The 13,936-nt window shown below is 40.2% G+C and overlaps 1 protein-coding gene across 1 annotated transcript in view; it reads left to right on the forward strand.

Moving 5' to 3' along the window:
* The window catches only part of TTC39B (tetratricopeptide repeat domain 39B), a 75,336-nt gene that overhangs the window by 37,073 nt on the left and 24,327 nt on the right, over nucleotides 1-13,936 (forward strand). Inside the window, exon 3 of the mRNA XM_079330407.1 lies at nucleotides 13,418-13,522. Within this exon, the coding sequence (XP_079186533.1) occupies nucleotides 13,418-13,522 (105 nt within the window). The remainder of the gene's footprint in view (nucleotides 1-13,417; nucleotides 13,523-13,936) is intronic.

Genomic DNA, 13,936 nt, shown 5'->3' on the forward strand with positions numbered 1-13,936 from the left:
AGAAGTCTCTCACTTTTGAGATTTAAGAGTAATTCCTTGCATAAGAAAATCCAACACAACTAAAAAGCTATTTCCATTTGCTTTTTTGAACATTTCCTGTATATGTCAGTGGATTGTATTATCTTCAGTCATCTTTCACTGAAAGATCTAGAATATAAAATGTAGAGCTAACAGAATATCTCAGTAGGATTTTTCAACAAGGTTTTTTTGCTTCATTTTTTGATGCTCTTCGTGGGCATTTGCCATGAGAAGTAGTGTAGCCATTGCTCTGTGGTAGGTAGGTAGTAGTCCTACAAGTATTTCACCTTCTGTTTGATGACTTGTGTTTCAAGTCTGTCTGTGCAAATAACTAAAGAAGGTGATAGCGTATAATACTGTTCCTTATGAGGGGATCAAAACTAAATTTTGGCACAGCACGAGACAGAAAACTGGAGTATTACTGTTAGCTCTTTTATGAGTGATGGATGAGAGGGATTAAGGTGCAAAACCCATTTTTCTTTTCAAATTACGAACAGTGGTGAGGAGTCCAATGCTTTCAAAACACAAAGAAGGTTATTTGAAGAAATTTTTCCAGATAGCAGAAGTAATATCTGAATTTTCTGTGTGGTTGCTCAGATGCAGTGAATACACATGGATATATGCTAGTCTTAATATGAAAACAGTTCCTGTTGGATACTTCAAATCTTTCCAGTTGCTAGCTGTGCATATAAAAAAAAAGTCAAATGCAGCCTTAAAATAGATATTTCAAGAACAAAACATCAAAAAAATCTTCATGAGGAGATAAGCAATCCTGCAAGCTTTTCAGACATAGGAGACTGCTCTCTATTTGAAGGAACATTAAATAGGTACTAAGAATCCTGCTTCACTGGTGTTTCCTTAAATAAACGTGGTAGAGATGTTTCCTGTTACCCACAGACAGAAACAGTTTGCGTTTTCTGCTTAAGGTTTCTTGAAAGAGTATGACACCTTAGAGAGGTGTTGAATCACAAGAGGAATTGACACATCTTGGTGGAAGATAAAGTATTCAAAGAAAATGAGATACACGGAGTTTGTACTAGTATTTTACAGGGCTAGGCAGGAAGAAAGTGTCTCTGCCATAGTAAAGGATGACTCTTTCCACTTCATTGAGACTGAAAGAACAGTAGACTAAGACAGGACTTTCAGTGTTCGAGGACTGACAGAAATCAACAACAAAGAACCTGTTCCTTAGCAATTTCATTTTTCTTAATATATGATTTTTATATGTTGCAGAATTATAGATGTTGTCCTAGTGATGTAATTCTAATGTGAATAATATTTTAAAATTAAAACACAGCAAAAAGAAGGATGCCCAGAATAGACTTTTGCTACAGTAATGCAAGGTGTCTGGGTCAATTGAATCTGAAAAAAGAGTAGTAATGTGGTGGTGACAGTTTTTAAAATGTTTTGGATCTTTGCTATATAATAAAACCAGTGAAGAAGATATCATGTGCATTTTGGCAATGTAAAGCTATGCAAGACATGAACATGAAGTGATGATTGAATAATATGTCCGTGACCTGTGAACTGTGACCTTTGATACTGTAGTTTTAGTACAGCTTTTGATGTTGGCTGGGGGGAAGTCTTCCAGAGAGACAGTGGGTTCCAGCCCTCACAGAGTTGGCTTTGAGTTTATTTTGTGCTAAGCATACATGGAAGTATGTATGTGTGTGTAGAAATAGTGTAGTGTGGTCTGCACATAGTCCCCTTGATACATGGAGAGAATGGAAGAGGGATCCTATTAAGTAAAAAGCTGTAAAATGATCACTGTTACTGGACATTCCAAAGGATCAGTAAAGTTGAAGTAGAGCAATGTACAAAAATACCCAGTGCCTTCTAGCCAAGAATATGGACCTATGAAATAGATTCTACTGAGGCTCAACTGTTGTTTGCCATTAAGAAGTTGTGGCTGTTTAAGACTGACAACAAGATAGCTACTGTTTTTGATATGGTAGAACATAAGCAGTTCAATATTGAGTTTTCTTGAACCAATTCATTGCTGCAAAGATCTACTTCACAAACTATATAAACGTTCTGTATAGTGATAGTATCAGATTTTGACGGCATATGATGATGACTTAACAATCTTCTTGCAGAAGACAAGAGCCAACTGAGAGCAATCCATTTTAAAGCTGTTTTGTCATCATTAGTTTGGCAGTAAATACTCTAGCAGATGCTTGCATAAATGTTGCTCAAGAAGAGTACTGTAGATGGTATCTTCTAGGTGCCTTACCTGTTTATTCTTTAGTTCATACATGAGGTGATTTTTATTTAAATTTATGGAAGTAAATGCCTCTAAAATGCTTTTCTTCTGATTAAGTTTCTGTAAATATTAAGGATCACTTGTTTCCTAAAGTACTTAATTTCTGGGAAAATGTTACCTTAGTTGTAATGCATCTTGTTTTCTTTATACTTATACTCAAAATAGCATTCTCTACATATCTCCTGAATTTTTTAGAGGACCTTATTTTTACTCCTTTAGTTTGTCTCTGATTTACATCTTTAATATGTTTATCTTAAAACTGCTTTTGCTAATTTCATTTTTGTGGTCTTTATTACTTAAAATTTTGGTTTACTCCCACTAATAGCTAAAAATGTTTTTCAGTAACTGTAGTGAGACTTCCATTGGTAAGAACAGCTGAACAGAACCAATTTGCTGGCAATTCAATATTGTTTATCAGATAATGTTGATTATTTTGGCTGTGTTGTAAAAAGAGTCAACAAAATGTTTTAAAAGTTTAAAAACTAAATTCTTCAATCCCTTTTCATGCTAAGTGTTGCTTGAACATTTGAGTCTAGCTGATATTAATAAAGTAATGTGGTACTCAGTCCTAATTATGTAATATAAAAACCAGAAAACATTGGTGGACTACAGACAATTTTTTTTCTGCAGTTCTCCTATTTCTAACTCTTGAATCCCCTTCCAAGAGAAGACTTGGTAAATCACTGCACCTGGGGTGATTATTAAAAGTTTGCTAAATCTTCTGCAAATACAAAGACAGACACATACATCAAATTAAACATAAACTTTACCTATATAGTGGCTATTCAGGAATACTCTTACACTGAGCCATGATGTAGAGAGATGTGAATTAGGTCTTACTCATGTTTACATAACTGTTAAATACTAACACAGTGACTTTTCCTTAGTTTTAGGCTAGGAGTTATGCTCCCTTTTTATATTAATCTGTGGAGGAGGAAAAAAGGAAAGGAACTTAAGCTGTAAATTGTTTTGAGATTTTAAATTAATATCCTTGTTCTGTATACAACTTGGGGATTGTCATCCTAAGGGAGTACTCCAGTATATTGGAGAGTTTTCAGGTTGTATTCTTATGCTTTTTTATACTGTGGGTGCAAGTAGTTTGTTAGAAGAACCTACTTGAAGTTGCTAATAATTAATTTGTTTATCAACAGTATATCCCCACTGAATTGGAATAATTTCATGAGTAGTTTAGCACCAAGGCTACGTAAACTATTGCTGGAATTCACAACATTTCCTCTTTTTTCCTAAAAGAAGTTTGAAATAGTAGTGAGAGGAAAACTTAAATGCTGTGTGTTGGGGGAAAAAATGTCAGGACTGCAACACTGTAGTATGTTATTCTCCTTGTAATGTGATGTTATTATCTTTGTGTAACATTCCATATGCCACATTTTTTTTTGTTTCTGTTTATTTCATTTTGGAGAGATTGAGATTGAACTGGTTTTGGCTGGGGTAGCTTCACAGTGGCTGGTAGGGGGCTGTGTTTTGGGTCTGTGCTGAACATGGGGTTGATAATACAGAGATGATTTTGTACCTGGTGTGCAGGGCTTACACAGAGCTGAGGCCTTTTCTGCTTTCTGTAATGCCACAGTGGTGAGGAGAGCGGGAGTGAACAGGAGATTGGGAGGGCACACAAGAGGAATAGCCAGGATGGATTTCAGAGGTGCAAGTCTTGCCTGACCCACCTGGTGGATGCAGGAAGGGCTGTGGATGCTGTCTGCCTGTATTTCAGCAAGGCCTTTGACACTGTCTCCCACAACACACTCCTGGAAAAGCTGCAGCCCATGGACAGGAGCACTCTGTGCTGGGTTAAGAACTGGCTGGATGGCCGGGCCAGAGAGAGAGCACCAGAAATGGTGCTGCAAACAGCTGGTGTCTGCTCACTGGGGATGTCCCACAGGGGACTGTTGGGGACAACTCTGTTAAATATCTTTATTGATGATCTGGATGGAGAGATTGAGGCTACCATCAGCAAGTTCACAGATGCCACTAAATTGAGTGTAAGTATTGTTCTGCTGGAGGGTAGGAGGGCTCTGCAGAGGGACCTGGACAGGCTGGATTGATGGGCAAAGTGCAACAAAATGAGGTTTAACAAGGCTAAGTTCTAGGTCCTTCACTTTGGCTTCAAGAGCCAGCCTCCTATGCAGCACTGCAGGCTGGGCAGAGTGACTGGACAGTGAACAGGCAGAAATGGACCTCGGGAAAGTGATTGACAGCAGCTGAACATGAGCCAGCAGTGCCCAGGTGGCCAGGAAAGCATCCTGGCCTGTACCAGAAATAGTGTGGCCAGCAGGATTGTCTGCCTGTACTCAGCACTGGTGAGATCACGCTTTGAGTGCTGTGTCCAGTGCTGAGCCCATAAATTCAGGAAGGATGTTGGAGTGTGTTAAGAGCAGGGCAGTGAAGCTGATGAAATGTCTGGAGCACAAGTCCTGTGAGGAGTGGTTGAGGGAGCTGGGGTTGTTCAGCCTGGAGAGCAGGAGGCTCAGAGGTGACATTGTCACTCTCTACAGCTGCCTGGAAGGAGGGTGTAGCCAGGTGGGGATCAGTCTCTTCTCACAGGCAACCACTGACAGGACAAGAGGACATAGTCTTAAACTGCACCAGGGGAGGACCAGGTTGGACATTAGGAAGAATCTCTTCACAAGAAAGAGTGACTTGGCTGCCCAGGAAGGTGGTGGAGTCACCATCCTTGGAGGTGTTTAGGAATCAAGACTGGATGTGACATTTAGTGCCATGGTCTAGCTGACATGGTGGTGTTTGGTCATTGGACTTGATGATCTCAAAGGCCTTTGTCAACCTAGTTAATTCTGTGTGATTCTGCAATTCAGGTGACCCAAAGTGACCAAAGGGATATTCCAGACCATATGACATCAAGCTCAGTATATAAAGTTGGGGGAGAAGGAAGAAAGCTGGAACGTTCAGAATTGACAGTGTTTGTCTTTCCATGCCACCATTATGTATAGTCGGGCCCTATTGTCCTGGAGATGGCTGAACACCTGTCTGCCTATGGGAAGCAGTGAGTTGATTCCTTGTTTTGCTTTGCTTGTCTGTACAGCTTTTGTTTTCCCAATCAAATTGTCATTACTTCAACCCACAGATTTTCTAGCTTTTACCCTTCCAATTCCCTCCCTGATCCCACACTCAGTGTGAGAGTGAGTGAGCAGCTGCATGAGGCTTGGCTGTTGACTGCGGTTAAACCACAAGAGTTTCTTTTGGTGCTCAGTATGAGGCACAGAGGGTTGAGACCAGGACAGATCTTACTAGAGTGTGTTAAAATAAAATTGCTATAAATATTCATTGCATTGGTTTAATAGTTGCTGGTTACAATGTGGATTTATTTGCTCTCATACTTGTGGTATTTTGTTGGTATTATAGCAATAATTCCTTACTTGCAATACATGCTGTGTGTGGTGTATTTTACAGGATGGGCTTATCACATGCTGGTGTCACTGGTCACCAATCTGGTGTGACTGTATTCAGTATTGCAGGCACCTTTGTGCTTTGGGAGTCACCTACTGGGAGCAATTAATAATCACATCTTTGTTTTTGGGTTCCTCAGAGGAGCAGCCTATGGGGGAGATAACTTCCTGTGTATTTTTCTCCTCCTTTTTTCCTTCCTGATCTTCCAGGCTTGTTACAGTAGTCAAGATTTTAAAGATTGTTGAATATCCTTTGACTGTCCTTGAAATCAGACCGGGCTTTCTTGCTAGGAGCCAGCATGTAATAACATTCCTCAGAGATCTGCCAAAAAGCTGGATAATTGAGAATAGTAGGATGTTTGGGGTCACATAGGCCAGTACCTAGGGCAATGAGTGCCTTCAGTGTACTTTTGCCTTACTCTTGAACAAGTGCAGAATCCAGTAAAAATAAAGTAAATAAAAGTGCAGAAAAATATTGAAAACACTTTTAATGTCACAGTGTTCACCACTACTTAGTACTTGCAGGAGGCAAAGAAGGTGTCTAAATATAATCATGAGATGACTACAAACCCTGCAGCTGCTCCAGCCACCTGAAAGGCGCTGTGACTGCTTCACTCCCACCAGCTGTGGCACTGCCACTGTAACCAGTGAAAGAGAGAATCAGTGTGGGCTGATGTCAGTGACCACTGCACAGAAGATGAAGAAATGTATGTGAAAATCACCCAGTCAAAATGCTTCAGCTAAAACAGTCAAGGACAAAAAGAGTGAAGATGGTGAAGCAGAACCATCACAAGGGTGATTTTTCAGAGCCATTATCAAGGCCATCACAGGAACCAGAAGAGGAGATAAAACAGACATGACTTGATCCCTATCCTTAAATGAGTTCTGGGAGACGCGAAAAGATTTCAGCAGTCATCTGCGAGTGTATTACTGCCTGGCTAGTCTGCTAGTGGGACTATGGAGCCAACATTGTGCAATGAGAGGGTAAGGAAGCCAGGCTGGGATCACTCGCTAAGGACCCAGACATTGACAAAGCAATGGGGAAAAAGGCAAAAGTCTTTAGTCTCTGGAGGTGGTTCTTATCAAGTGTGATGGGGAAAGGTATCCCTGTTACGTGAAATTTAGGCAGATGGACTGCAATAAAGAAAGTTACTCAATTCCTAAGGGAATTAATTACTCAAGAAATTATGTGTTTTGATGTGCACAATGCCCAGGTCCACTCACATCTAGACCACATCTTGTGTCAATTACCCATGTAGCAGAAATTTCTACACAGTGCAGCAAGGGTACATGAAATCCCTTGACAACAAATATGATGCACCACCAAGAGCAGTTGAGGCAATTTGGCAGCTCAGATAATATGAAGACAGTATTCTTTTCTCCATCATTGCAACTGTGGAGATGCTAACCAATGAACTGACTCGGAAGCTCCAGCAGTTCAGAGGGAATGTGTCATATTCCCCATCTCTGTGGACCTTTCAATAACTGAAAGCAGGGATCCTCTTCCTCAAAAGAGAGGATTTAGAAGATACATGCCACAGGCTACTCCCTATGGTTTTATCTCCAGGACCATGAAGATGATAAAAGGAAGTAGGATGCATGGTGATACCACGATTCTAGATGCACTGGTGTGGGAATTGCAGAGAAAAACAACTGAAAGATTTTCTGGGAAAGGTGCTGCTCCGGTCTCCAATGAAGAGTTTTTCAGGCAGATTGAAAGGTCCGATGATACCTACTGACTCTATGGAGAGAAATGCTAGTCCATTTTTGTAAGATATTAATGAGAAACTTTGTGGCCAGTATTAGAGGGGCCCTAACTCCACCACAGTTAGGAGAAAAGAAATAACTGGGTTTATTGGGCTGTATCAATTTGATGGCCTGGGACAGCAGCCCCACTAGAGTACAAGACTTTAGTAGAACTAGTGCACAGTGTACCCTAATGTCATCTAGTTATGTAGGGATAGAATCCATTTGGATTTCTGGGGTGACAGAGGGATCCAGACAGCTGTCCATATTGCAGGCTGAGACCAGCCTAACTGGCATGAGTGGCAGAAGTACCCTGTCTTGATGGGAGCAGAGGCTCCATTCATCCTTGATGTGGACTGTCTCAGAGGGTATTCAAGGATTCAAAAGGTTGTTGGTAGACTTTCAGTATACCTGCCCTGTAGATGGAGCAAATTTCAGACATCCTTTTTGTTCTGGGTCTGAAGAACAGCAGGTGCCGATTGCCACCACAACAGTGCATCAGAAGCAGCGTCTCACAATCTAGACTCTGTAATTCCCATTTGTGAACTAATTTGTCACCTTGAGAGGAAAGGAGTGGCTTGCTTACTGTTTAACAGCCCCATAGAGCCAGTATGAAAATCCAATGGAGAGTGGAGGCTGACAGTAAACTACTGTGGCCTGAATGAAGTCACACCACCTCTGAGTCCTGGCGTACTGGACATATTGAAACTTCCATATGAGCTGGAGCCAAAGGCAGGCACATGGTGCCACATTTGATTTTGCTGTTTTGTTTTTATCAATTTCTTTGGCAGTAGAGTGCAGGCCACAGTTTGCTTTCGTTTGGAGCTGTGTCCATAGTACCTGGAATCTACTACTGGTGGGAGGGAAACACAGCTGTATCATCTGCCATGGACTAATGAAGACTGGAACAAGGCAAAGCTCTGGAATACCTGTAATGTGTTAATTATACCACTTTGTGAGAAAATACAGCAGAAGAAGTTTTTGAGAAAAGGAAGCAAATAATCCAAACCTTTTTAAAAGCTGGTTTTGCCATAAATCAGAATAAGATAAAGGGACCTACACAGAGATCCAGCTTTTAGGAATTAAATAGCAAGATGGACACTGTCAGACCCCCATGGTTGTTATTAAGATAGCAGATAACTCCACAAACTAGCAAGAAAAAGACTCAAGACTTTTTAGGTGTTGTGGGATTTTGGAGGACACACATTGCAATTTGCAGTCTGATTGTAAGCCCTTTCTATCAAGTGACCTGGAAGAAGAATGATTTCAAATAGCCGCCTGAGCAGCAGCAGTTGAACAAATCAAGTAGGAAATAGTTCATGCTATATACTGGCCCTCGGGGCAGTCTGAACAAGGCAAGATGTAAAAAAACTTGCTTTTCATTGTAGCTGGAGAGAATGGGCCTACCTGGAGCCTCAGGCAGAGAGCACCAGAGGCTGACCTCTAGGTTTTTGGAGCTGAGCATACAGAGGATCCGAAGCCCACTATACTCTAACTGGAAGGAAGATACTGGCAACTTTCAAAGTGTCTGAGCTGCTTCAGAGATGATTGGTGCTGAAACACAGCTTCTGACACCACAGTTACCTCTGAGTTGGATGCTCAAAGGGAGACTCTCCTCTACATATCATGCAGCAGATGCTACATGGAGTAAAGGGGTTGCACTGTTCTCATAAAGAGTTTGGATGGGATACCTTGTCATCAGGAAGCTTAGAATTAATCATAGACTGACCAGAAGGCAAAGATTTTTGGAATGTCACTGGTCTTATGCTAAAGAGACCCCACTACTCAATAAACTCCCAGAGACTGAGAAGCAGTATGCCTTGTTTAGTGATGAATACTTCTGTCTTGTGGAAAAGCTGTATGGAGCCCCCTATGACAAATAACAGAAATTGCTGGAGGAGAATATGAATTGAGTCAGTATGCAGAGATGAAAGCCATCCAATTAGCCTTAGACATTGCTGAAGGAGAAAAATGGCCAATGCTTTTTTTTTACCTCTGTACTGATTCATGGATGGTGGCCCTGGGGGGAATGGTGGCAGCAATGGAAGCAGAATAACTGGCAGCCTAGGGGTAAACCCATCTGGGCTGCTAAATTGTGGCAAGACATCGCTGCCTGGTCGAAAGGCTATTACCAAAGTTATAGAATGCATGGAATTCAACAAACCTTTTTTGTGAACTTTTATGAACATTTGGCAGAGGTGTTTCACAGGCTAGGGGATCATAGCGATGTCTGTATATCTGTCAAAACAAATAAGTGGGGAAGGTGGTGGGATAGTGAGAAATGTGAAACTTGGTGTGACATAAAGGGTATGGAATAAGGTGTGGGTAAGTGTTAGCTTTGGCTAGGGTAGAATTAACCTTCACAATGGTTGGTATGGGGCTGTGTTTCAGATTTATGCTGAACATGGGGTTGATAATATGGAGATATTTTTGTTATTGCTGAGCAGGGCTGACATGCAATCAAGGCTTTTCCTGCTTTTCATATAGTGACACTGGTGAGGAGGCTATATGTATGTGGGAGATTGGGAAGAGACATAGCAGAGGCAGGTGACCCAGACTGTGCCCTAAAGGGATGTTCCATACCATATGACATCATGCTCTGTATATAAAGTTGGGGAAAAGTAGAAAGAAGGAAGGAAAGGTGGATATTTGTAGTGATGGTGTTTGTCTTCTCAAGTCACCATTACCTGTGATATGGTCCCCTACTACCCTGGAGATGGCTGAACACCTGCCTGCCCATGGGAAGCAATGAATTAGTTCCTTGTTTTGCTCTGCTTGTGTGTGTGGCTTTTGCTTTCCCTATTAAATTGTCTTTATCTCAGCCCATGAGTTTTCTGACCTTCTGATTTGCCCCTTTATCCCACTGGTGGGGGAATGAGTGAATGGCTGTGTGGGGCTTGGCTGTAGGCTGGGGTTAAACCATGACACCAGTTGTAAAATCCATAGTAATATCACTAGATGTAAAATCCATGATAATATCTCTGAAGCAGTGTTAATTTAATCTGCTCTGAGGTAAATTAAAGAATAAGCTCATCTAGTGTGGTAAAATGTATAAAGTTCTTGTCCATTCCAGGAAAAATGGAGATTGGGGAAAATTAAGATAGAAGGTGGAAAACATCAGTCAGAAAGAGTGAGAGTCAGCGTTACTGGCTGAACTGTTTGTCAGTCTGGTAACTTGTTGTAGAAACTGGTTTGTGATGTTTTGGGAGTAGAAGAGGAAATGTGCTCATGCATAGGAATGCCAGGAAAGATATCAAAGATGCTTCTGAGTCAGTGTGTTTATTTCTCTGACTATTCTAGTATCAAGTTATGAATCTGAGTTGAAATGAATCCTTCTGGTTAATTTGCTCTGCTGCAGGATGTAGGAAAACAGTAGAGAATGCATGTGAAGTGCCATGAAAAAGGAATGAGGAATTCACTGGTAGAGAATGTGATTCACTTGTCAGAAACAACAGTTTGAGAAAACTAGCTTGCCAAGTTTTATATCTGAAGTGGCAGTGTAACTTCATAAGCATGTTTGATGCAGGGAAAAGTAAATACATTAACATAAGGAATACTGTTTGCATTGTCTGCAGACTTTGGTCACATACAGGGAGCATCAGGGGAACTAGCCTGTAAAAGAGAGAAAAAACATGATTGCCAGGTGCTGCTTACCCATTTAACTGGGAAAACATAATTTTGTCATGATGCCAGATTGCTTAAGAACCATTGTATATGGAATCATTTTGCAAATACTAATATGTACTGTGGTTGTGCTTGAGCTGGTTGTATGTTGGGATTTGGGAGCCTGATTGCATACTGTCTACACCTGCAGAAGAAATGCTATTATGTCCATGGGTGTGTTAAATGAAGTAAAGATTAGATTTTTTTCCAGGGTAAGTTCCAGCAGTTCCTGATTGCAGGGCAGGAAGTGTGTAGATTTACAAAATACAAGTACATACAAATATATTTCTATTCACTAAGAGGAGGCTTAGTAAAGCAGTTGAAAACAAAACATTGCTCTTACACCTTGCTCCTTGCCTTCAGAAAAGTGCTATAATGGTGGAGTAGTGTAATACTATTTCTCTGCTGTTGCTTCTCACATGGGAAGCATACTCTTTTAAAGCTGAACATAAGTATTTCAAAACTAAGCGTATAAAGCAGTCATCAGTTGTTAAACTACCTGTAGTTTCAAGAGATCTGCCTTCCCTCAGGTTGTTTTATGAACTCTATGGTTATAAATGTCTAGCTTCCCATTCTCTTCCCTCTCAACTTCAGATGACTGTTTGTATTCTCCATACTCCGTGAAGTATTGCCGTTGCCATACCCCATTGCCTCACGTGGGTTTTTTGTTTCCGTAGTTGACAGAGCTCTTGGCCCACTACCAAGTTAGTAACCGTGCCTGCAAGGGGGAGAGCACCAAGTGGGCTGTTTATCCTGTATAATTTTGAAGATTCCACTCACCTTAGTATGGACCCTGGGATTTGTATGGGAGGATACGTGCAAGAGGCCTCTGCTTCAGTGCTAGTCACAAAATAATTGTAGTTTGCACACATGAAAAAATAAAAACATATTCTTGCTGTCTAATAGACATGAACTTCAGTTACTGGTGTGGTGGTGGTGCTGTTTTGGTTTTTTTTTTCTTAATTTTTAAAATTTTTTTTTATTTTGCCACTAAAGATAACCAGTGCAAAGTTGGTATTTAAAGGAAGAAAAATCTCCCTCCCCCACTCTCCTCCCATCCTTTTTTTTTATCTTCTTGAGAAACTTTTGGAATTAACTAGCTCATTATTCCTAGCAGGAAAGGCAGAGCAAATGGAATGAGTAATCTAACTAGGCATGGACCAAGTGAAAGAGTTTTGTTAAATAGAAATGTGAAAAGATATAGAAGCATGGGAACACCTAGGGGATAGGGATGATGTGTTTTTAAGGGACTAACTCAGGTCCTTGCTTGTGTACTAGAAAAAATAAGCCTTTAAATCTAGCTAAAAAATATTTATTAGGCATTTTTTCCCTAGCAGATGGTGTTTCTGAAATTTGCTCATAAAATTGAGTGGTTTTAAAAAATTTTGGTCTTTATAAGCAAGTATTTAAGTTTTTAACACTATTCTTTGGAGGGCAAAAAAGCCCCCTGTCCACCTCTCTCTTTGTTTTGTGTGTGTTCCTGTTAGATTTATAACAGCTGCACTCCTCTGCTGTTGTCTCTTAAATTCCTCCTTTAGAGCTCTTTTGGTCAGTACTTAAATATTTATCTCATTGACATGATCTGTTGCTTACCACTGTTTAACCTTACTTGGAGAAAGCCCATTATTTAGTTTAAACCTGTTGTTTTAAAGCTGTAGAGAGATAATCTTTTCGTGATCCAGCTGTGCACATAGGTGGCTGTGTAGCTTCCAGCTGTACATCACTACCATGATTGTCAGTTTCTCCCCAGTTGGGCCCATGGAATAATTTGTGAGTATATGCTCCAGAGTACTTCAGGCAGAACTGGCCAAAGAATGGGTTGTTGAGATGGCTTCTGCTTAAGCAAGTGCTTTTACTTGAAGTAAATTAGGATGAACAAAAGCTGTTGGCATATCTGCAGATCTTTACAGGACTATTTGTAGTACACCTGTTCGCTGAATTACTGTCTGTTTTGTGCTTTTTTTTTGTATGAAAATACTGTCTTGTGAGATTCTGGTATGAGTATGGAGTCTGGAACAGCATTTGTACTGATGGGAAAGATTGAGAGCTTGACACAGTGATAAGCTGAGAATTTCTCTGGTAAGAATAGGAGGACAAAACCATAAACATCACTTAAATAGGCAGATGGTACGTCTGTAGCATAGATAAAGCGTTAAGCATATGATTTGGTTCGGAAAAAGCTAAATTTTGGAAACAAAATAAAAAAAAAATCACTGCTAAAGACCTTCTGTGTTACATAAGGAAAAGGCTTATTTTTTATTTTTTGTTTATATTTGCAGTTTGAATAAACTAAGAATCTGTTTTTTAGGGCATCCAAGATGGATCTCAAGTGTGCTCTTGAAGAATGTTCGATGGCACTGAACTTATTTCTAAACAATAAGTTCTCTGAAGCGCTGGAACTACTTCGTCCATGGTAAGATTGTTATTTCTGAAGTTTTTGTATACAGACAATATTTGGTGCCTGAAGATTTATTTAAAGCCTCTGAAGATAGTAGTTTTAATTTATTCTCTTTTGTCTGAAAGCATTTCTCCATATTTGGGGTTTCTTTATTCATTTTTTTGGTCATTAAAACCTTCTCAAAAACTGTTGATGAAGCACTGAATTGTTATGTTAGAGCTTGTCACTTCAACTGTCTTTCCTCAAGTAGAGGAGAAAAGCTGTGGAGCAAGACCTTATTCAATGCATCTTTGATCAAATATTTTGTATTGTTCTTGACAATAAAAAAAAGCTGGAACAAAACTCCAGAATACTCTTTTGTTGTGTTTTATATTATGTTTGAGTTCGGTGTTCATCTTTAAGCTCATCTCTCCTTGTTCCTCTGTCACC

Source organism: Erithacus rubecula (assembly GCF_903797595.1).
Source record: "Erithacus rubecula genome assembly, chromosome: Z".
Lineage (NCBI taxonomy): Eukaryota > Metazoa > Chordata > Aves > Passeriformes > Muscicapidae > Erithacus > Erithacus rubecula.